The sequence below is a fragment of the Pristis pectinata genome, chromosome 26, assembly GCF_009764475.1.
Source record: "Pristis pectinata isolate sPriPec2 chromosome 26, sPriPec2.1.pri, whole genome shotgun sequence".
NCBI classification, from domain to species: domain Eukaryota; kingdom Metazoa; phylum Chordata; class Chondrichthyes; order Rhinopristiformes; family Pristidae; genus Pristis; species Pristis pectinata.
In genome coordinates this window covers 9,023,045-9,047,402 of record NC_067430.1, presented here as the reverse complement: position 1 = coordinate 9,047,402, position 24,358 = coordinate 9,023,045, and the positions used below count along the sequence as shown (strand labels likewise).

The 24,358-nt window shown below is 39.2% G+C and overlaps 1 protein-coding gene across 1 annotated transcript in view; it reads left to right on the top strand.

Annotated features, from left to right (window-relative positions):
* The window catches only part of LOC127583306 (eukaryotic translation initiation factor 4 gamma 3-like), a 266,563-nt gene that overhangs the window by 131,990 nt on the left and 110,215 nt on the right, over positions 1-24,358 (top strand). The window contains 3 exon segments of the mRNA XM_052039146.1: positions 6,187-6,372; positions 15,658-15,766; positions 20,193-20,246. Of these exon segments, the coding sequence (XP_051895106.1) occupies positions 6,187-6,372; positions 15,658-15,766; positions 20,193-20,246 (349 nt within the window).

Here is a 24,358-nt window from a genome sequence, read left to right as displayed (position 1 = left end):
GAATGGAGTTACGCATGCATAGCATTGTATTGATTTGCTTTGACTATCACTTCAATTTAAGAAAGCATCTTGCATATTTATCGAGTACATCTGTTGCAGCTGTCAATCCATTCTGGGTGTCAGAATGATCTAAATTTGTATCACAAGATGAGGTGTTGTAGATTGTGTTTGTGTGACACTGGGATGCAATTATAACTACAGCCTCTCTCTGTCTGCAGTCACTTTAAACAGCTGCAATTTTTGCCCATTATTTTATGCAGATTTTTCATGCCTTTCAGCTTTGTTGCACATGATGTGTACCTCCATGTAGCAGAATACCCTTGGCATTTCTATACATATGAGTGTTTTATTTTTTATATTATATGATATACTCTGATTTTATTTGCTGAGCTTCTATTTCCCCAGTAAGGGCCAATAAAATTCCTGCCTTTCCTTAATGTCATAGAGAATGTTACAGATTCATACAGCATGGAAACAGTCCAATCCGCCCACCAAGTCCACACTGCCATCAAACACTCATTTACACATTCCCATCAACTCCCCCCAGATTCTACCATTCACTTGCACACTTGTGTGAATTCACAGGGGCCAATTAACCTACCAACCTGCTTGTCTTTGTGATGTGGGAAGCAATCAGAACACCTGGAGGAAACCCATGTTGCCACAGCATGAACATGCAGACTCCCACGCACAGCACCAGAGGTCAGGATTGAACCTGGATCACTGGAACTGAGAGGCAGCAACTCTATTAGCTATGCTAATATATTACCCTGTAGTATGTTTTTTTTGATAGTACAGATTATTTGTCTGTCAAGCAAGACTTTTTTTTGGTTACGAGTCCATCTTTCCAGTGTTCTTTTTTCTGCTTTACAGCAGGGTTGGGAGATATTCATCAATTCAGAAGGTGTGATTGGAATTGGAAATGAAACTCCAGATACAATCCAGATGCCTGTAATTCAGAGGCACAGCAGTAGTACACTGTTCTGCCTTTTGTGTTTCTTCAGGGTTTATACATTACATTGCTAAGTCAGACCTGTTGTCATGTCCCACTAATCAGTATTCAAGTAATTTACTGTAGTGCTGAAATCTTGCTGTTGAGAGTCACTTAACAGATGTGGAGCCATCTCCCCTTGTGATGATAAAGATGGCATGGATCACAGACAAGTGTGGTGTTTTATTGCATTTGTCATCTGGATTCTGAGCAGATGCTTTGGTTGCTCAATCATACTCACCTGACATTGCTGGTTTATTAACCATGTTTTCTCTTCTGGGGAATCTAACACTAGGGCAAAGAAACCACATTCAGTGTAAGGGGCAACTTGTGGCCACATTTCTTTGGAAGTGTAACTGAAAACTGTGCCAGCAGAAAGGAAGGAGGGAAATTAAAAATTAAATTGAAGTATCCTGCTTAATCACCTTGGGGAGTTTTCTTAAGCTAAAGGAGCTTTATCATCAAAAATTGTCTTTCCCAAAATATCATTCTGATATGAGACACTTTTTTAGCAACTGACTTTAGTAATTGATTCAATTTGCTGACAGGCAGATGTTATCACACAGTGCATTCCATCTAGCTGGATTTTACTGTTATGCCCAACGAGGCATTTATTAAAATTAAGCAATGAGATTTGCCTGGCATTACATCTCTGAAACAAGAGAAACTGAGTTGTCCCATAATTTGTTTACCTTTGCTGGATTGTTGTAACTAAAGTTTCCAGCTGTGATGTTTTTTTCCAATTTAGTACCTTATACTGGATAATGTAATAACACAATGAGCAGAATTGTAAAAATGTTTGCATCCAGTATTTACATTTTCCTTCAAGATTAAGTAAGTACAGCTATACTGAGCTTTGGAGCTTTTATAATGATAATGAACACTGGCTTTCCTGGCTATTCTTAGACCTGTTAATTCCCTACAGTACTGTCTGCCTCATCAGAAAATACAAAATAGATTTAACAGTTAACACTACTTTGCATTCTTATGACAATAATGGCAGCACTTTATCTGCAACTTATTCTGTGAACTTTACCTTCCCTGTGAATTTCCTTTGTCAGTTTTGCTGTGGCTCAGTTGGTACCACACTAGTCGAGTCATAAGGTTCAGCATTCAATTTCCACTCCAGAGACTTCAGCACAAAACCTCTGGTATTCAGTGCACTACTAAATGTTGTGCAATCAAAGCTGCTGCCTTTCATATGAGGTGAGATGTTGAACTGAGTGGCTGTCTGCTGTCTCAGGTGGAGATGAAAGGCAAGAAATTATTGTGAAAAAGAACAGTTGGGTTCTTGCCTGCTGTTCTTACCCGGGCCAATATTTATCTCTTAATATGTTTTGGAAATGTTGATTTATCTGGTTGTTATCACACTGTTTTTTGAAGGATGCAAGTTGTCAACAATTCTTGCATTACAACATGATTGCACTTCAGAAGTACTTCATTGGCAGTAAGATAATTGAGAAACATGAAGGGGATATATACAATTTGATTTCTCCTTTGTTGAACAAGAGGTTGCAATTGAGCCCAGTACCAAATCCAAATCTGCAGCGGTAAGTGGATTTGTGACATATTTTATACTCTGGTAGGTCTGTCCAAGTTTATGTTCATTGTTCTATCATAGGTTTATAGAACAAACAATGTATAAAAATGAACATCCCTTGCTGCTCTCAAAAGTCCTGTCTTAGTTTATGGAAACATGGGTGATGTGGTGGTACAGCTAGTAGGACTAATGCTTCACAGCTCCAGCAAAGGGTGACCTGTGGTGCTGTCTGTGTGGCGCTTGCATGTTTTCCCTGTGGCTGTGTGAGTTACCTCTGGGTGCTGCAGTTTCCTCCTACATCCCAAAGACAGGTGGGATAATTGACCACTGTAAATTGCCGCCTACTGTGTACTTGTAGAGACATAGAGTTATACAGCACAGGAACAGGCCGTTCAGCCCAACTGGTCCATGCTGACTAAGATGCCTCATCCAAGGTAGTCCCATTTGTCAGCGTTTGGCCCATAACCTTCTAAACCTTCCCAATCCATGTACCCGTCCAACTGTCTTTTAGAAATTGTTATTGTGCGTGCCTCATCCACTTCCCCTGGCAGCTCATTCCAAAAGCAGTTGCATTTGAGTCAAATATTGCAGGTTGTGAGTTATCCTCTTTAAGGAGGTTCTTGTTTCAATCAAGGATGTCAAACATAGAGTACTACATCTCCATACTGAACTGAATGTGTAAATAGGATTATCTAAAATTATTGATTGAGATATTCTGGATTAGTCCAAAATTAACAACTTGTAGTCAGGAATTATTTTTGCTTTCTTGTTCCTGATTTGGTTCATAGTGCTGTCAAACTATTATTAATCACAACTATAAAAGAATATGTAATAGACTTGGAGTGATATATTTAAATTCCCAACAAAATGCAGTTTTTATTTAAATCCAAGCTTAATATTTAAGGATGGGCTTCAAGAAGTTTCCTGGTTCCAATGTAGCCTTTGGCTTTATATCTTGAAGTCCACCAACTAATGAAGTGTTACTTGTTTCAGCTAGCCAATTCACTGTGGAAAGCATTACACTTCAGTGAATAGAATCAATAGTGAATAAAACTAAATTATTAAAATTCTGCCAATAATGGTGTGAAACCTGTAACCACAAGCAATTCACCTGACTCTTTTAAAACTCAGTCTGCAATCTTCAGATGCTACTTATGAGAGCAGGCCAAAATTTATACTTGAAAGTGAAAAAGGGTTAACGTTTCAAGTTGAATACCCTTTATCAACCTTCTCATTTCTAATGAAGGGTCTTTGACCTTGATATGTTAACTCTGTTTCTCTCTCCACAGATGCTGCTGGACTTGAATGTTTCTAGTATTTTCTGTTTTTATTTCAGATTTGCAGCATCTGTAGTTTTTGAATTTCAAAATCTAAACATTTTAACCTTTGAAACACTTAAAGTGCAGTAATGTGATTTACTGAAATCCTAGTGATAACCTATTACGATATTCAGACGATGTACTGTATTTCTCTTGGAGGAATTTTTAAAGGAAATCTTTTAAGTATTTCATTTTGATTACAAAATAGTGTTTCAACCCAACTTAAGCTCTGGATTCACTGAAAGCCAATTCATGTACCTGATTGAATATGGTGCCATTGAAAGCATTTTTGCTTTCCAAGTTTCTCCACCTGATAACCTGTTCACTTATGAATTTGGATGGTCTACTCTCCACTCCACTGACAGACCAAGAAGGTTACTAATCTACTGAAGGCATACATTTAGAACAAAGAAGCAACATTTCCTTGTCAACAGCCCTTAAAACTAAAGTGCAGGTGAGTGGTGTGGAACACACCTTCACTTTAAGGCATACAATTTGTTGTTGGAGATGACAGTTTACTGCTTAATTAAGCTAGTGGAGCAAAACAAAAAAAATGTCATTTCTCCTGGTAAAAGTTCAAGTTGTGGTCAGTAGAAAAATTGAGGGATGCCAGTGAGAGCATTGACAAAAGGCAAATTGTTCTTTGCTTGACATACAGTTATTACAACCAGTTTACTGAATGGGTCCCGTTCTGGAGTTCTGCACTAGCACAAGGTCATGCATTGTTTCTGTTGTAAGAAAAGGCAAGCTCAAAGCTGATTAGAAGGTAAAATCATTAGAAACTGACCATAGAAGGAATGACTAATATAAGAGGTAGTATTTAATACAAAACAACCCCAAGCTGTTTTCAGTATTCTGTCCTTCGGTATCTTATCCTTCTGTTGGAACATAATTTTCTACCAAGAGATGGCAGATTCATTTTGTCTTAACTAATACTTAGAAATATTTAAACCATATCACGGTTAATATCTTGATCTATTACCAAATATTTCAATGCCTAAAGGAATGCTCCTTGTGATTCATTTGTTCCAGTCAAGCTGTGGTATTGTTGTTTACCTTAATGTTCTGATACTTTCCTCGTCATCTAGTTCATTTAATTTCCTGGTAAGGAATATCTTGAATGTGGATAGTAAGAAGTAGTGAACATAATCTCCAGTACAATAAAGATGTAATTCAAGCTAATGATTTTCGACTTATTGTGGGAAATCACTATAAATCATAGAATAATATTTCTGAAAAGTGCAGTAGTATTTTATGATTCCTGTTGGAACATAATGTTGATTATTCCAGAGTCACATAATTGGGAATTGTTCCTTTGTGTGCTGAATGGTGGTACGTTCACTTCTAAGCATACTGTAAATTATACACTGCATGGTTAGAAATATATCAGTCTGGGTCAATAGAATTATCTTGAACTGGAGAAAGAGAGAAATTTTAACAGTTCCCTTAAATGTGGAAAATCATTGGCTGTTACAATGAATGCATGTATAGCATGATCCTTCCTTCTGATCTATAAGGTGTTCCATTGGCTTTCTCTCTTTTCTGCTACTTTGATTGCTTCATTGTTGAAGGGAGGATTCAGACCTATCCAGGTAATATCAACTAATTAGTAACTTACCCTCTCAATCGGCTTTGCTAAATGCTGAAAATTGGACAAAGGGTTGTAAGGCAGCATTATTAGAATTGTTTTCACATTTTAGAAGTACATTTCAACCATCCCGCTTGCAGATCGGTTTGCATTCAAAGTTACCTTGCAAGTGTTTAAAATTGATGTCTTTGACTCCAGATCTACAAGCTTTGGAAAAATGAAAGATAATTGTTGTTTACTAACTCAAGATGATTTAAAAGTATTCATGGAAGTTCATGAAACTACAAGTGAAAAGTCAAATGACAAGTTACTTTGAATGCTTGTACAACTTCTTAAATGGCAATGATTGTCCCCTGGTTGGTTTATCTTGAGGACACAGAAGGTCATGATGCAAGTAGGCTAATGTTCCTCTGAAGTAATTGAGAAGATCTGTGTTACTGCAGGACATGGCAGTTGAAATGCTGGAGTTCACCAGTGGTGAGCCTCTGCTACTAAATTACTGCTGTCCTTGAGGCAGTGAGCTATTATTGCAGGAAATAGCCAGCAACAAGTTCAGTTCCCCCAGTGTATATTAATGAGTTGAGTTTTTTTTTTAATTGGCATGTAGTGTCTGAATGAAAATCGTTTCTGTTTTGTTTTGAAGGCTCAATTAGAAAGATGGAGTGTATAATGTTTGTATTTTGTGAATGACTTGCAACTGTATTAGGAAGCTTTATTTTGTGACATTTATCATTCTTCTTTCCTGCAGTTTTTTCAAAGACCACCGATGCAACCAACTAGACCCAGCATACCGAATAATAATCCTTCCATGCGTCCAGGGACACAGACTGCAACGGCTGCAGTCTATCCGCCCAGCCAAGGGCCTATAATAATGATGAATCCACCTGTGCCATATCCCCCAGCCCCTCAGGCTCCATATTACATTGCTAACCCGGTAAGAGGAGCAACTGTTATTTCAAATGTTATTGATCATCTGAACTAGTAGTATTGCTATTCTTTACAACTGAACCCACAAGTTTATAGAGTGAGGATTGCAAGTACTTGTAAACAAATCTGTCTCTGCACACAACTGGGGGTATTGCAATTTACAATCTGCTGCTCATAATTCAGTCCTGTTTTGCTTTTATCAAAAAGATATACAGTTCAAAATTTTGGATAATTCAATTTGGAATTTAGATGAGGCTTTATTGATGAGCTCATGTTCATAAAAGGAAGTATATCATAGAACAGTACAGCACAGGAACAGGCCCTGCAGAACACGATGCCTGTACCAATTTAAGCTGCACATCTGCCTGCATGTGGTCTACATCCCTCAGTTTCCAGCCTGTTCATGTGCCTGTCTAAATGCCTCTTAAATGTCTAAATCCCTCTGTACATCATTACTCCTCTACGTCCTGCCATTTGCTGTATACTTTCCTCTCAAATTTGACCTCCCCAAGTGCAACACATCACACTTGTCCAGACTAAACTTCATCTGTCATTTCTCTGCCCACATTTCCAACTGTTCTTTATCTTGCTGAATCCTTTCACAGCCTTCCTCATTATCTACAACTCCACCAATTTTTGTGTCATCTGCAAACTTGCTAATCAGCCCACCTACATTTTCATCCAAATCATTTATAGATCGCACAAACAACAGAGGTCCTAGCATTGATCCTTGTGGAACACCACTGGCCACAGACCTCCAGTCAGAATAACACCCCTCCATTCCTACCTTCTATCTTCTATGGCCAAGCCAATTTTGAATTCAATCTACCAAGCCTCCATGGATCCCATGTACCTTAATCTTCTGGATCAGCCTACCATGAGGGACCTTGTCGAAAGCTTTTCTAAAGTCCATGTATACTGCATCCACTGCTCTACCCTCAACAATTGTTTGTCACCTCCTCAAAAAAACGTAATCAAGTTTGTAAGATGTGACCATCCCTGCACAAAATCACCTTGACTGTCCCTAATAAGTCTATGCTTTTCCAGATATGGGTCGATCTTATCCTAAGAATCATCTCCAATAATTTCCCTGCCATTGATATATGGCTTACAGGCCTGTAATTTTTCCGATTTGTCTCTGCTCCCCTTAAACAGAGGGACAACACTGGCTATTGTCCAGTCCTCTGTGGCTAAAGAGGATATAAAGATCTCTGTCAAGGCCCCAGCAATCTCCTCTCTTGCCCCTCTCAATAACCTGGGATAGATCCCATCAGGCCCTAGGGACTTGTCCACCTTAATGCTCTTCAAGGGACCCAACACAGTCATTCAAGGTTCCCAAACCATGCCATCCTTGTCTGTCTTCCTCACAGGAACAAGTTGGTCCTGCATTCTGACCAGCTGGCCCTTAAAACGACTCCCACATGTCAGATGTGGACTTGCCCGGTAACAGCTGCTCCCAATCTATACTCCTCAGCTCCTGCCTAGTACTGTTGTAATTAGCCTTTTCCAAATTTAGCGCTTTCAGGTTCAGTCTTATCCATAACTAAGTGAAAACTGACAGAGTTATGATCACTGTTTCCAAAATGCTCTCCCACTGAAACTCCAATCACCTGGTCAGGCTCATTTCCCAATACAAGATCTCCTATGACTCCTTCCCTGTTGGTTGTTTACATACTGTTTGAAGAAACCCTCCTGAATACACCTAATCAATTCTGCCCCATTTAACCCTCTGGTACTAATGCAGTCCCAGTCAATATTGGGGAAATTAAAGTCACCTTCTACTTCTATCCTGTAGTTTTTACATCTTTCCATTATGCGCCTATCTACCTGTTCCTTTATCTCCTGCTGGCTTTTGGAGGCCTACAGTGTAAACCCATCATAGTGATTGCACCTTTCTTATTCCTGAGCTCTACCCATATTGCCTCACTGGATGATCCCTCCAGGATGTCCTTTATCAGTGTCACCGTGTCATTCTCCCTGCTCAGTAGTGCCACTCCCCCACATCTTCTACATCTCTCTCTATTATGTCTGAAACATCTGAATCTTGGAAAGGTGAGCTGCCAGCCCTGCCTTCTCTCACCAAGTCTCTGTAATGGCTACAGTGTTGTAGTTCCATGTACTAATCCAGGTTCTAAATTCTTCTGCCTTATCTGTAATCCTCCTTGCATTGAAGTAGGTACACTTCTGCCCATCAGCCCCCATCTTGCTCATTAACCTGGCCCTTTCTGAGTTTCCTTTCAGCTTTACTTGACCTAACCTCGACCTTCACCTCAGTCCCTTCACTTGTTGACCTGCTTCTCTGGTTTCCAGCCCCCTGCCCTGCTAGTTTAAACCTTTCTGAGTATCACTAGCAAATCTCCAATGAGGATGTTGGTGCCCCTCCAGTTTGGGTGCAACCAGTCCTTCTCGTACAGGCCCCATGCGCCCTGGATGAGAGCCAGTAACCCATGTACCTGAAGCCCTCCCTCCTCCACCAGTTCCTTAACCATGCATTTTACTGTACTGTTTTACTACTTTCTTGCACAGGGAGTAACCCTTAGATTACAACCCTAGAAGTCCTGCTTTTTAACTTTCTGCCTAACTCTAAATTCTCTTGCAGGACCTCACTTCTCTTCCTGCCTATGTCATTGGTCCCGATACGGATCACACCCTCTGGCTGTTCACCCTCCCCTCTCAGAATGTCCTGGGCATGTCAGAGATATTCTTGACGCTGGCATCAGGGAGGCAACACACCATCCTGGAGTATCTCTTGCAGCCACAGAGATGCTCATCTGTGGTCGTGACTAAAGAATCCCGTATTGCCCGTTTGCCTACACTTCGACCTACCCTGCAAGAGAGCTATTCGTGGTGCCACTGATCTAGCTGTTGCTGTCATTTTCTCCTGAGAGGCTAACCACATCTCCCCGCACCCTCCCCCCACCCCCAACAGTCCAGCAGTACCCAAAGTGGTGTACTTGTTTGGGAGGGGAGCAACCTCAGGAGAATCCTGCACTACATGCCTGCCCCTTCTAGCAGTCACCCATCTATCTGACTTGAACCATTGGCATGATCACCTCCCTGAAACTCCTGTCTATAACTCTCTCTGCCTCCTGTTATATGCTCAGGGAGTCCAACTAATCCATGTGATCTGAGAGGAGCTGCAATGGGACACACCAAGGGCACTTGAACTCTCTCTGATCTCCCACATCTCACGAGAGGAGTATACCACTCCACTGACTGCCATCACTGCCCTTTTAACAACTCGAGGACAGTGAAAAATCCTACACTGCTCTACCAGTTTTGGTTTTATTTAATTTATATCCAGGTGATTGGTTTATTGTATCATGAAAAACTAGTTCAAAAGGTAATATGTGAAGATATTGAGTGAAAGGTTTCTTACTATTTCTGCTGGAACTTTTCCTCTTTCCGGTACTAACAGCTTGCCATACAAGCACTCTGCCTTGGGTGCAACATTATCATTGGCCTGACTACCCCCCTGCAGCATATCAACCCACATCAAAATTAGGGTGGTTAAGAATGTGATAAGTAGAGGTGATTTTAATTTTATAACTCTCAAGCCAAGTGGTTGAATGCAAGCAAAACTGTGGATGCCTTTACTGCAAGTGGTGTGACAGTGACAAGGGAAGATCATTGAACATTCTTAAGGATGCCAGAGGGGATAAATAATGACTAGTACAGGTCTCTTGTGAGCACGGGCAAATTCTTAATCTAAATTATTTTATAGATTAAAATTTCAAATGCTATTTGTTTGCAGTGGAATGAATACCCAACAAAACATGAGCTGTCCTAGTAATCCTGTGTGTTCTCCCCTGCCCTCTTTTCCTTCCCCATTGTATAGATGACATGGTCATGTCATGGATGGATCTATTTTATTCCCTTCCCATTGCCAGTCTTCTGTTAGTTAGTGCTCTCACACTGCATGCTTTGCATGTGTTCATGCATTTAGTAGTTCTTATTTTAACTGGTCTTTTATAATGTTTTAACTTGATTACCATTTCTTGATGTGTCATTGGTTATCAACAGTACATCAGACTACAGTTAATTAAAGTAAACTAAATCCTTGTTACCCACTGGCTTATTGTACACAGATCAGTGTATTTTTAAGGTCAGCCATATATTACTGGGAGTGTGGCAAACATCGCTTCCTCCAGAGCCCTTGCCTGTCGTGTCTGGTGAATCCTGTTTGCCATGAGATGAATTGCATTTGATTGCTTCTGCTGGCAAGTAGTGAAGTACCTTTAGTCTGTGTGCAGCTGCAGCCAGGACTGGGAACCTGGACCAGGTGCTTTTCTTTAGTTACTGTGCTTATTCTGTACAAATATGTAAAATTATATCTACTCTTCACATTATTTTTGTGCGACTTCCAAATCCTGTTATCACCAGTGTTTTAATAAGTTACTTAAAGTAGCAATTATATTGATATATGATTAGTACTATGTACAGAGCTGGGACCTGGTGTACGGCCAGGTGTGCAGCTGAGGTCGGAACACCAGTGGATTGGGAATGTGAGTAGGTTTGTGGCCAGGGCTGGGTGCATGGCTGGAGCCGGCTTCAAGGGTATGGGTAGTTGTGTTAACAACTCTGTTGTGCACTGCCTCTGGGAGCCATGAGCTCTCAACTCCCACAAATGGTGATAAAGTCTGAAGCAGGTCGTTCTCCTCCCTGTATGACTGCACTTAATCAAAAGTAAATTGCACTTGTTCTAACGAGCTGCGACAAGGGTATGAGCCAGATTAAGGGCTGGAGGTGAACTTTATGAGCTAAGCCTTACTGACAAGTGTAGAGCATGTGAGCCAAAACTTGCTTGTGAGCTGAAACTTTCATCATGAAGCATATATTTGAGCAGAAAGTTGCGAGTTGAAACATGTCTACTGGCAGGAATATATCAGTGGGAATATGCAAGCTGGAGTGAAGCAGAGTCCACGACTGGAGCCGGGTTTGGCAACAAGTGGTATCCACTAGCTGTTCAATGGTGAGAAATGTCTGAAGCTAATCAATCTTCTTATAAAGCTGCATTAATCAAAAGAGAACTCTGCTTGTTTTGATGAGCTGAAGCATATGAGCAGAAACATACAAGTCCCAGTGAGAGCCAGATTTGCAGTGAAGGTCGAAAGCTCCAGGGGTCAGGACTGGAGTTGGGTTTGCCATCGGAGCTGAGGTCAGGAACATAGCGAGTTGTGTTGACAACTGTGTGCTATTTCAGTGATAGCCACCAGCTACCGTGAATGGTGAGAAAGGTCTGAAACTAGTCAGTACCTCTCTAAGTTAAAAGCTAACTGCTTATTTTGATGAGCTGGAACATATTTATGAGCTGAAACCTTGTTATGAGTTGAAATGTATGTACAAGCTGAAACCTATAAGTTGAAACGCACATATGAGCTGAAATATACATGGTCAAATGTATGTACGAGCTGAGCATTATGAACTGAAACATACGAATTAAAACTTGTGCCTGAGTTGAAATGTATGAATGAGTCAAATCTTAAATTGTTGCCATATCCATGGAGGGGTTGACTGTTGTATGTCATTGCTGGAGGCCTTGGAGGGATCTGCATGTTTTGTTATCTGCTCTAAGTTTGTGTCCCTATTCCCCTCAATTAACAAAGACCTAGTGTAATGTGAAATTTTGAGCCATCTTTTAATGAATTGAAAGCATTCAAGAAGATCAACACATTCCTTTGAACTACTCAAAACTGATGTATTCTTTTTTTTGCATAATATATATATTTATGAGGAGTAAACTATTTAAAACTTCAGCTCAATGTTGGATGTATTGAATTTTATTGAACAGGTTGATTTTATTACGAGTATTCTGAATTATGTCTAGATGATTTATTGATTGGTTACTGTTTTTAATAAACCAATTTTGCCTGTTGTCCCTGTATGTTAAAAAGGGACGATGTTGTAGAATTTTAAGTTTTGTTGAATTATTTCCATGCCCTCCACCCTTGATGCTCAACTTTCAACAGTAAGCCACCAAGTGGAATCTTTGAGAAATGACAACTGGCTTCAGGTTACTCATAATGTGGCTAATTCTGACTTTTCACTAGCAATTTGAAATATTTATTGTCCTTTGCCTTTTTTGTAATGCTGTCTGTGGTTGTGAGGACTTGGGTTTTGAGTGGTTAAAGGATTTGCAGGGAGATGGATTGGACGCGAGAGAAGACCTGAAAATACTCAACCGATCAGACAGCTTCTTTGGAAGGAGAAATAGAGCTAATGCTTTGTGTCAATGAGCTTTCATTAGAACTCGGGAGTGAAAATGAAATGTGTTTTATGTAGCGGAGGAGTGGAGAGAACAAGGGAATGCAAGTGAGATGAGTGATGGTACTGGCTGAGGGAGGGTGGTAAAGATATGTTCATTGCAGCTGTTCTGTCAAGAGAAGATGAATGAGAACAGAGAAATTAACACTGCTAGAATGGTGAGTTACACTGCAGTTGCTGGAAATCTGAGATGAAAGAGAACGCTGGAAATACTCTGAAGACCTATAAAATATTAATGGAGATACTTCCCCTGGAGATCTTCTTCCACAGCCTACAGCCTCATAGTTCCCCAGTTGCGCACAACCCACTTCCTCCTCCTCCCAAGATCCATAAACGGGACAATACTGATAGACCGATCTCATGTTTCAGTCTAATCCCACAGAACTTGCTTCTTCCTAATCTTATCCATCTCTTTTCCAACTTACATCTGTGACACGTCTGACCCTCTCCACTTTGGCATTTTCCAGTTTGCTGGTCCTAACTGATTCATTTTCACTATCAATGTCCAATTCCTCTGTACCTCCATTCCACATGAAGATGACTTGAAAGTCCTTGGGGCTCTGTTCAAGGAAGAAACAAGTCCTTCACTTCGCTGAACTCATAACATTGAACAGCTTGTCCTTTTAAGTTTACCCACTTCCTTCAAAGGTGTAGTTATAGAAAACTGCATGTCTCTCAACTGTGCCTGTCCCTTTGTGGGATATATTGCCCAGTCCTTGTTTCAGACTTGCTCAGTCCAGTAGATTAATCAGTTCATAGCTGCTGCTTCCTGCTACTGTATCAAAATCAAAAAAATGTCACTGCCTCTTCCCTTGACTTTCTTGACTTCTTTCTCTCCATCCCAGTGGAAAGGGTAACAACCAATATCAATTACATTCCATAGACTCCCACAGCAATCTTGATTATGCTTCCTCCTGCACTGCTTCCAGAAAGTTTTCTGTTCCATTGTTGTAGTCTCTTCAGTTCGGTTGCGTCTATTCCAATGGCAACACTTTCAACACCAGTGTTCCTGAGATGACTTCCTTTCCCCTTAATTATGGCTTCAATTCCATCATAGTTGCTAGGTCTCTCAACCACTTCAGTTCCCCTTACCTTGCTTTCCACCCCACCAAGCCCCACATTCAGTATATCGCCCTCTGAAGTTTCCTCCAAATTTAACATACCACACTAGAAATGTCATTTCCTCTCCTCCCGTAAGGACATGAGAAATAAAGCAGGGTTAGGTCATCTGGTCCCTCATGTCCACTCCATCTTTCAGTAAGACCATAATCAGTTTTATTTTTAATCTCAGCACCACTTTCCTGCCCCAACCATATATCCCTTAATTTGCTTGAAGATATAAAAATGTATTGAGCTCTCTCCTGAGTATTTTCTGTGAATGCCTCTTGAGCAGAGCGTTTTGAAGATACACCACCTTCCAGGTAAAGAACTTTCTGAATGGACAACTCCTTATTTTTGACTGTGGTGACCAGTACTAGATGCCTCAGCAAGGGGAAACTTCATGTCCACATATTCCCTGTCAAGCCTCTCAAGAATTTTGTGCATTTCCATGAGATTGCTCCTTCATCCCAGGAATCAGTTTCGTGAACCTTTGAACACCTCTGTCCTAAGTATATCCTTCCTTAGGTAGGTAAACAAGACATAATATTCAGGTGCAGCTTCATCAGGACTTTGTGTAATGTCGGTAAGACAATTTTAACCTTGTACTCAAATCTTCTTGCATTATGGGGCATCATACAATTTGCATCTACATGAGAACTTTTGGTGATTTGTGTACAATGACACTTAACTCACTCTGGACATCTTTCAACCTCTTCCTGGATGGTGGGAAGAGGTTAAAAAGTCAAGTTTTCATCTTCTGTGGTTGCATGGGAAGGTGCTGTTGGAAGAGAAATGGATTTTGGTGGAGATGGTTGAGTGAATCATGGAAAGCACAGACCCTTCAGTTCCTTTGTGACACCCTGGTTCAATCTTGCATCTCCAACAGAAGTTCTCCTGAAGGCACCAGCCATTTTACCCTTGCCCCAACATCCAGGGTCCCAACCATTCCTTAGAGGTAAAACCACAGTTCAGTTGTATTTCTCCCAATTAAGTGTACTGCAGTTGGCACTCCCAGTGTGGTTTTCTCTACATTGGAGAATCCAAATATGGATTGGGTGAACATTTTGCAGAACATCTCTTTTCAGTCTGTGGGGGCAGCCCTAGCATTTGAGTTGCCTGTCATTTTAATTTACCATCCCACTCAGTCTTTGGCTCTTGCAGAGTTCCAAGAATGCCCAACATAAGCTTGAGGAATAGTGTCTCTGAACCAGACGTGTTACAGCCCTCAGGATTCAACATTGAATTCAACAATTTTAGGTAATAAGCCTTTCCAGTCTGTATCAGAGCTGGCTAGTTCTGATGTCAGGTCATCAATGTGTAACATTAACTCTTGTTTCTTTCCACAGAGGCTATTCGAGCTGGTGAGTACATCCAGCATTTTCTGTTATTTCAGATTTCCAGCAACTGCAGTGTTTGTACCTTGCCTTTCCAACGTTGCTGTATTCCCTCTGTTCTCATTCTTCTCCTTCAATTTACTTCTCCTTTGGGTAGATCAGCTATGATTAACTGACCTTCCCACCCCCCTCTCAACCAGTGCCACCACCACTTGTGTAATTGAGTTTCCTTTGGTCTCCACCTGATCACAGACGTTCAGTCTTTTTTCTCTACCCCACCAACTGAAACTTTAAAACATGTTTGATTACTAACTTTTTGTAATTTTCATGAAAATTCATTGACCTGAAAAGTTAACTCTGTTTTTCTCTCCACAGATACTATCTGACATGCTGAGTATTTTCAGTGTCTGTATTTTGCTTTCTGAATTTGGGACAAGGCTGCATACCAAAAGTTATTTCATGTCACTTTACTGTGGTATCATTTTCAAAAAAAATTCAATTAAAATGTTTTTTTCAGAACTACAGTGTTTAAAATGTTGTTGGTAAGGAATGATGTGCACAGAAACTAATAGTGGTTTTTGCTTTTGTAACAGTTCCGCCCCAGTGCGACTCCATACATGGGGCCACCCCAGCAGTATCCTGTTCAGCCACCTCCTGGTCCATTCTATTCCGGACCAGGTCCTGGTGATTTCACTACATATGGTGAGTATTAAGTTACTAACAATATTGGAGCCTTCTGTTTTAAATAAGAATAGAATGAATGCTGAGCATTTACTCTGAGCTCATGAAATTAATTGCACTTAAGTGTGTTTTATCTTCTTTCATCTCAGCTGTTGTTTCAAACATGAGTTTGCTGTGTGCCAAGTTGGTTATTATTGATAAATGTATCTTAAAGACACATCTGTGAACATTGAAAATAAGACCTTGTGCAATAATTTTTAATAGTAAAATGGATGTGCTCATTCTTTGCCTATTGATTTCTCTGCCAAAATGAGAGCTTTGAATATGATTGGACAATGCTGTTGAGGCTTTGTTCATTGCCATTCCAGGTTATGCTAAAATGATGGGCTTCTTTTTACAATCCTTTTATTCATGCTCTCTGATAGAGCCTTGAGAGTCAACCATGTAACTCCAGTCCTACACTACATGTCCAGAAACAGCAATATTCATTGGTCATTTTCCTTCTGGTATTAGCCCACATATTACCAGATTTATTGAATTCCATTTCACGATTTTTTTTAACGATGGGATTTGAGTTAACCTAGATTGCTATCTAGATAACCAATGGCAAAAAATTTTGAGTTGTATGACTGTGGTAAAGTACTTGTGCTTGCCTGTTTGGCATCAGTATTCCTAATGAGAGCAGCAAAAGCATTGCACAACCAACATATTGATGTATCATCAAACCACTTTGGTTCAGATTTTATTGCAAAGCATTTTATTGACTATCTACACCTTTTAGATTATTCGTGCAATCCAAACATTGCTTTCAGACTGGAGTACGTGTGCAATTTCAAATTTAGTTTATGGTATCTGTAGATTTTCATCTGTGGTGATGCCATACTTAATCAGATAGCAAAAATACTGATGTAAAGATGTGTAATTTGCATACAAGATTTGAAATTGTATATTACTCTGCCGTCTGAGGTAATTTATTTAGTATCTATAAATATTCTAAAGACTACTGTACCACTTGTTATAGTTCATTAAGTGTCATGATCAACTGGTATATTGCTGAAAATTTCTGATTGCCCAGAATCTGAAAGTACACTGTGATGCATTACAAGACAAAATCACTTACAAGGCTCTTTGCTGCTGTTGACATGTGAATTGTTGTTGATTGATGTTTAATTTTCAATAAATTGAGTCTGATGTGGTTAGCCAGTGGCACAATGTGTGAACAATTTAGAAAGTAATGAATACCTGTGACTGCTGACGAAGAACTCAAGTCATTCAGAGTTTGTGGAAAAATAAAATATGGTGAGAACGTTCAGCCCAATTGTATCCACATTGGCCAAAAAATGGAGCTACTTACAATTCCCCAGCTCATCGAGGTATTTCCCATCACTGTGGTTGACAATATATTTGATCTGAGCCCTCAATATTTCCATCAGAGATTCCCACTGCTCTGCCACTGATTTACCCTTCAAGTGTCTGTTTCCAGTCCACTTTTGTTAAATCATAGGTTACCCTGATAAGATTGGCTATACTTTAATTTAGAACTTTCACACCTGGTAATCTGTATCCTTTTCCATAAAGTTGATTGTTGCCTTCATAATGCTCCTCCACTGCCATCCTTCCCATTTGCCCAAGTTCATTTTCTAAAGGTGTCCAGCTCCCCACCTCTCCCATCGTACTAGCTGAGTACAATTTTATAAAGAACATCTCAAATTAACATTGTTGCTTTCCCAATTAATGTTGTGTGGTCAAATCCCCTTTTATAACTGCTATGTTATTTTTGCATTACTCAGAAACGTGCCATTAGCTCTTCTATACTGACGCCTATGGTCATTGCAACTAAAATCAACAAAAATTTCCTGCTGTTTACTTTTATAGCATATCATCTTTCTTCACATCTGTAGTAATTTCTTCAGTGAATATTGCTATACTCCCTCTTTTTTTAAATCTCCTCTTTATCTCATTCATGTGACCCAGGAATCCTGAGCTGCCCTTTCTCCTCATCATGAGCTGTTTTTCAGTAAAGGTCACTATATCATACTTTCAGATGTCTTTTTGCGACCTCTGTTTACAACCTTTATTTCAGAGATTCCTTACATTACACAATTAAGCACTGCCAAGTTACATGTAGATGTTCTCATTCAAACAATTTTAGTCTTTTAAAACGCATCAAGATATTTTCTTAAAAAGATCTATACTGTGAATTTTGCAGACTAATCTTATTCATTGTTGGATCACTTGGCTTGCGGTACTGCCCAGTAGCCCAATCTGTGATTTCAACAGTACAAAGTTGACTATGGCTTAATTATCTCAGGGTGTTGTGATGACCTGTAGAGAGTAATTAAAAAAAACACTCTTGAGATGCTGGTCAATTGCCCTGCAGCTTTAAAAGTAGTAATCCCAGAAAGATTTAGTTGACAGATGAAAGATTTAAACTGTTTCAGCTGACATCAAAATTCAGGTTTATGTTCAATTAATTTACATTGTTTATTTAGGAGGTAAATACACATGTAGTTCATTATCCATAAAATGCCCATGCATATTTCAGCTGAAATGTAGAATGGAATGTGTCTTGGCTTTAAGTAGTTGTTATAAAGTTTTAAGGCAGTTTTAACTTATTTTTTATACATGTACCTGAAGCTTAATTTAAACCTTCCAGTCCACTTGCAATATTCATTAATATTTGGATAGTTACACTTGATAGCAAGTAAAGGAAATCCATGTTCTCAGGAGTCACTGGTTAATCCTATATTGTGATGTCAGGTGCTTTTTAAAAAAAACTGATCTCACTCAAAATCCCAAGTTAGTAATTGATGAATCTAAATTAAATTCAGCACTACGTATACTTAACCAGTTGGGCAGTTTCCTTATCTTTGATTACAATTCACCTGCACATGTGCACAGGCACACACAAATACCTGCATGTGCACAAATATGAGCATGTGCCTGCACACATGCACATTGAGAGAGAGAGGGGGGTTTCTGGACAACCCAAAATAGTAAAACTAATATTGATGCACCTCTTGATAGAGGATAAAAATGAAATAGATTCTGCTGAGTGTGTGGGGGTGGGGTGGTGGATAAAATTGAGATAGAAGCCTTGAAATATCCTGGAAGAGTTTCTTTCTCCCCCATTTTATTAGGATTACCTCAGTCACATTGGTTGTACGGGTTTCATTAGATATATCTGCTCATTTAAGCCTAAGGTAAACTGGCAAGACAGTCTTGTAATGTGCAACTGGTTGAACAATTTTGGTTAATGAAATCTCCAATGGTCAAGCTGTTAGCTCATTTGAGAATGTTTTAATCATTTATTCCCTGCTAAGCAGATTTCTACTGGAGGTTTGGAGTCTGTTTTTTCACTGTCTTGTATTTGCTACATTAGGAAAATTGTTCACAATTAAGGGACAATTGAAGACCCAGCAGCAGCTCATGAAGACCAGAGAAACGCAGTTCTTTATTGCTGTTAGGTGTGCTTCCAGTGGTTTTTGCGAAAACTGCAGGTCTGCATCCAACTGTGCCATAATTTCCTCTGATCACTTTTTGCACATGATTCAAATCTGTAGGATGTTGGGGAGATGTTGCTTGTCCAGGTGTGGTGAAATATAGTTCAGCCAGTGAACCTTTACTTGGGCCTTTAACAGTAATTACCACAGTGAAGCGAAGGCAGTGGTCCTAGCTGTCCACCAGTAAAGTTTACCGTACTACTCCCACTCCTATCAAGTGGCAGAGGTGCAAACAATAATAATAATCCTGTTACAATTTTTATTCATGCATTACAACTAGTCCTTAAAAAGAAAGTAAATTTTCTCACAAATGAACTTAATTGATGATAACATTGTCTGCCCACCGTTCCATCAAGAATCATCTAGAAGTTCATAAAGTATCTTAAGGATGTGAATGATTTTGATGTCTGTGGCCAAATTTTACTTTCCATTTTGGTCTCGCTTATGTAAAGCAATACAATGACTATTGGGATCGTCACAAACCCATTTGAGGCAAGACCTGCCTTTGACGTTTAATGTTTTTTATATAGCAATATTATATCATCCATTTCTAAATCAAACAGGATCTTTGATTTGTTTGTTTGCTCCCCATTTTTACTTTCTCTATCTCTGTCTAACCACCCATTCCCTGGATCCTATACTGTTTCTGGGCTCGATGCCAGAGCTATGCCATTACCACATGAAAAATCTAACTTAAGAAAACAGGAGGATAATTCTGACCTTTGTTTAAATATTTAGAAAACATAACTTTTTTAAAAAAAAGATTGAATATTTTCAAAATAGTTTCATCCAATAGTTGCTAGAATCATCACTCCACTCCTGCCACATTTCCAAGGCTAGGCACTGAAATGTGATCTTTCTTTGCTTAGCCTTGGCTGAGCAGTGAGCAACAGGGAATGTTGGGACCCGAGGCTAAACAAATGTATGTTCTGTTTCATGCCTAGCCTCAGAAACAAGGCGCAGAGGGTGGCCCCAATCAGGAGTTCAGCCACTGTGTGGTGAGTTTTTTTTAAAAGAAAAAGTTGTTTTTTTTAATCTATCTATATATATTTAGAGGCATGTATATCTTAAGAAGATTCTCGAGGAAGTACATTGCAGGCTTTTATAAATAAGTACAGCAATTAATTTTTCCTTTTCTAATTCCAATAGTAATGCACAGGCAGATGGCCTATTTCTTGCTTCTGCCAACATTCTTTATAGTGCCTTCAGGAAGAGGATGGGCTCTGGAAAGCTGTACACCAAGTCCTTCCCCAAGCTTGCTACATCCCTACTGGATAGAAAGATGGAGCTTAAGTCACATTACATAAGGTTCTCAGGGTACATCACTTTATGCCAGGATTTTTTTTATAATTCTTCATCATGTAATTGTAATAGTCAGATATTTAACACATTTTTGCAATTTTTTTTACTGGAATGATTTCCCCTGCATGCATTGGATTATTTTTTGCTATCAGTTTTAGCTCATTTTCTCTTAGGTTGACTGTTATACCAAAATGGGCAAGAAAATGAGCAAATTGTGTTGTGCAAGATTTAACTAGTTTTCAAGTATTTTAGTTCCTTAAGTAGTAGAACAAAGAATATTTATGTAGGTTTGATATTTTCAAGACTAATGGGAAGAATGCAGGAATATAAGGTATATGGAGACATGGATCTAAAATGTTTATTGTAAGCTTCTAATCTGAACGTTCCATCTTTTCAATCAAAAAAAAATTGACAGGGATATCACATGGATATCTAAGATTACCTCCTCCTCTTCCTCCTTCATGCTTTCTCTCCTCTGTTTTCCCTGCTTCAAGTTTTTGCCAATGTTGCTTTATTCCATTTTGTTTCTGTTTCCCTTGTTTTTTTTGCTCCTGCCATTAGCTTTTTCTTTAACTACATCTGAGATTTCAGACTAATCAATGACAAATTTCATGGTATAGAAGGAGAGACTGGTTTGATGCCTAGGTTATGGACACGTGTTTTATTCTTGTTATTCTTTGTAGTGGCTTAATACAGCTGAGGAGCTTGCTTGGCCACTTGAGAGAGCAGTTAAGATTCAATCACTTTTGTGTGGGACTGAAAGTACTTACGGCTAGATACTGAGGTACAGCATATTTCCTTCTCTGATCAGTAAGCCAACTGGATTTTCATACAATCTGACAGCTTCATGTCACTTTTACTGATACCACCTTTTTTCATGCAAGTGATTTTGAAACCAAATTCAAATTGTTTGCCATGACACAATTTGAATTTAAACTTGTATTCTCTGGATTGCTGTCATGTAATCTAATTGCTGCACTATCAAGTTTTACGTGAAAATGTGGCTTAAAGTCTCACCTGAAAAAGATGATAGCTTCAATATGCACTGGGAACATAAGCTGACGTTCCTGATATAGCGATGAACTCAGTTTTCTCCTACACAGGTACCAGTTGTGCGAGCCAGGCTAGAATATACTTTTGCCTTTAGGATTAGAGTAATTGTGTGTGAGAGAAGCTATCATGGCAATGTAATGTAGTTGGTTGTTTTCACGATGGAATAAGCCAATCAGTAAGTGTGAAACTGTTGCTCTGAAGTTTAAACAGTTAAAATGGGGCTTTTAGTTAAGTTGACTGCATCATGACATCTCCACATGTAAATGTATACAAAGCTCAGTTCAGGCATTCAATTAGTTACTTTGTTGTTGGAGAGCTGAATGCTGTTTGTAATTTTTCAAGAATGATAATTGTTGAGTTAGGAAACATGAAGCATAACCTAATTATTCTCCCACTTCCTTTACCAGTGCAAAATTATCAAAGAAAAACATGCTGTTAATGTTATTTCTTTCTTGCAAAACTTTAGAACGTCACAATTGTTGCTCTCAATAGGAAGTGACCAACTAATGTTACCTGTTAGATGTTACTAAACAGTTCCATTTGATCTAACTGATCAAGAATGCTCATCGTGTGATGGAACTAGCTCATTAAACAACCACATCCAGTCAGCCTGAACAGTTCATGCTGGACATATTATGGTTAGGCAACAATGTCTAGGAAAGATGATGGTTTGTAATAGTTTGGTTGAGACTTTCCTGATATTCTTGCAGCTGATCACAATTAAGGATCTTTCCACTGAGAATTAAATATTGAAACAATTCATTTTTCAGAAGGGAAGTGAATGCAGAAATCACTGATTGTTTAGGTTGTTGTTTGCAAATATTACCTTGCTGAATCTATTTTCAAAGTATGAAATGGCCGTTGCTGAGAAAAAATTCTAACTAATTTGAAATCTATAGATGGGATCTCATTTCCCCTTCTCATCCAAATGTGTGTTTTTATAATTCTACAAGTGCTGTCATCTCTTTTGTTCCAGTCACAAGAACTATTTTTCATACAAGAAGAAAGTGTTGGTGGTATAACAGTCAAAAGCAAGATTATTTTTTTCTCTCTGTCACTGCTACTTCATGCCTTTGCTACTTTAATATGGAGATGAAAAGCCCAAAAGACCCATCAGTGTTAATTGAGGTTGGCCAGATCAGCAAATTCCACATATCAAATCTGGTGCTTTCCTCAGCATGTTTCAGAGCCTTTCAAACAAATTTGAAAATTCTGTTTTCACTTGGGTCATTTTGAGCATCAATAAAATTCCTACATTGAATTCAAAAAATTTAATGAGAATGATTCTTACTGGCTGTAAGTTTAGGTGCTCTACACTAAGCATGGATGAAAGTTCTATCTAGAAGAGTGAATGTGCTGAATTGGCATAGAAAGGATTGTCCAAAGCTGTTGTGCTATATTTCTGGTGCCATGCCTGGCTTTGAGCTGATAACTATGAGAATACATTGCTGTGCATCAGTTTGTCCTATGAAACGAAGGTTCAGAGGTCAGACATACAAAGAATGAGCTGATTATGGCTAGGTGCTAGGATTAAGAAAATCCTTTAAGTGAATTATGGCGTGAAGGTGATCATTTATGTATAGCCACAGATGAAGCCATTCACCCTCTTTGCAGTTGCTGTTGAAGTGACGGATATTGACTTGGTATCTTAAATAGTGTCATATATGGCAGCTTTTGATTTTGTGTGCACTCACATCCTTGTTAGTATCGTACTCTTGTTTTAAAAAAAATGGTGGTTAGTGTTTGTAATTTAATATAAAATATGACAAGCAATGAGTTTTAAAGGTTGACTTTCTTACAGTTTTACAAATGGTTATTTATACTGGATAGAACAGGTGGAAAAGAGATAACTACTTGAAGATGTGAGGAGGTAAAAACGCATATTGCATCAAAGGAGAAAAAATGGTGGGATCCTCCCTTCTGTGATTCTTAAATGCTTTTACTGCAGTGTGATTGCATAGGATTTTTTTTGTGGTATGTGAGTGGGGTGAAAATGTTGAATCCTTGGAAAATGATTGTTTAGAAGTGAATGAAACACACATACATGTGCAGAGATAGGTTTTAGTATTTTCCCAGAACCTTAGCGTATTAGTTTTATTTTCTCCGAAAGCTATTGAGATTAAGCAGTTGTATCCTGTATGATGCTGTAGATGTTTCTCACCATTGTTTTATTAAATCCATTATTTTAAACTTAAGCCATCAGACCCTGAGTTGTGGGGACTGAATGAAATCATTACTTCATTCATAGTTGTGGCTCTTTTGTCCCAGAAATAAAGTTTTGTAATGTTGCATTTTATCTGTTACATTCAGGGTCTTATGAAATCTGTAGAGTCATAGAGTAATACAGCACGGATACAGGCCTTTCGACCCAACCAGTCCATGCCGACCACGATCCCCACCCAGCTAGTCCCAATTTCCTGTGTTCGGCCCATATCCCTCCAAGCCTCGCCCCTCCATGTACCCATCCAAGTGCTTCTTAAATGATACTGTTGTACCTGCCTCACCCACTTCCTCTGGCAGCTCGTTCCATATACTCACCACCCTCTGCGTGAAAAAGTTGCCCCTTAGGTCCCTTTTAAATCTTGCCCCTCTCCCCCCTAAGTTTTGGACACCCCTGCCCTGGGGAAAAGACTGTTACCGTCCACCTTATGTATGCCTCTCATAATGTTAAACATTTCTATAAGGTCGCTCCTCATTCTCCTACATTCCAACGAATAAAGACCCCTAGCCTGGCCAACCTCTCCCTATAACTCAG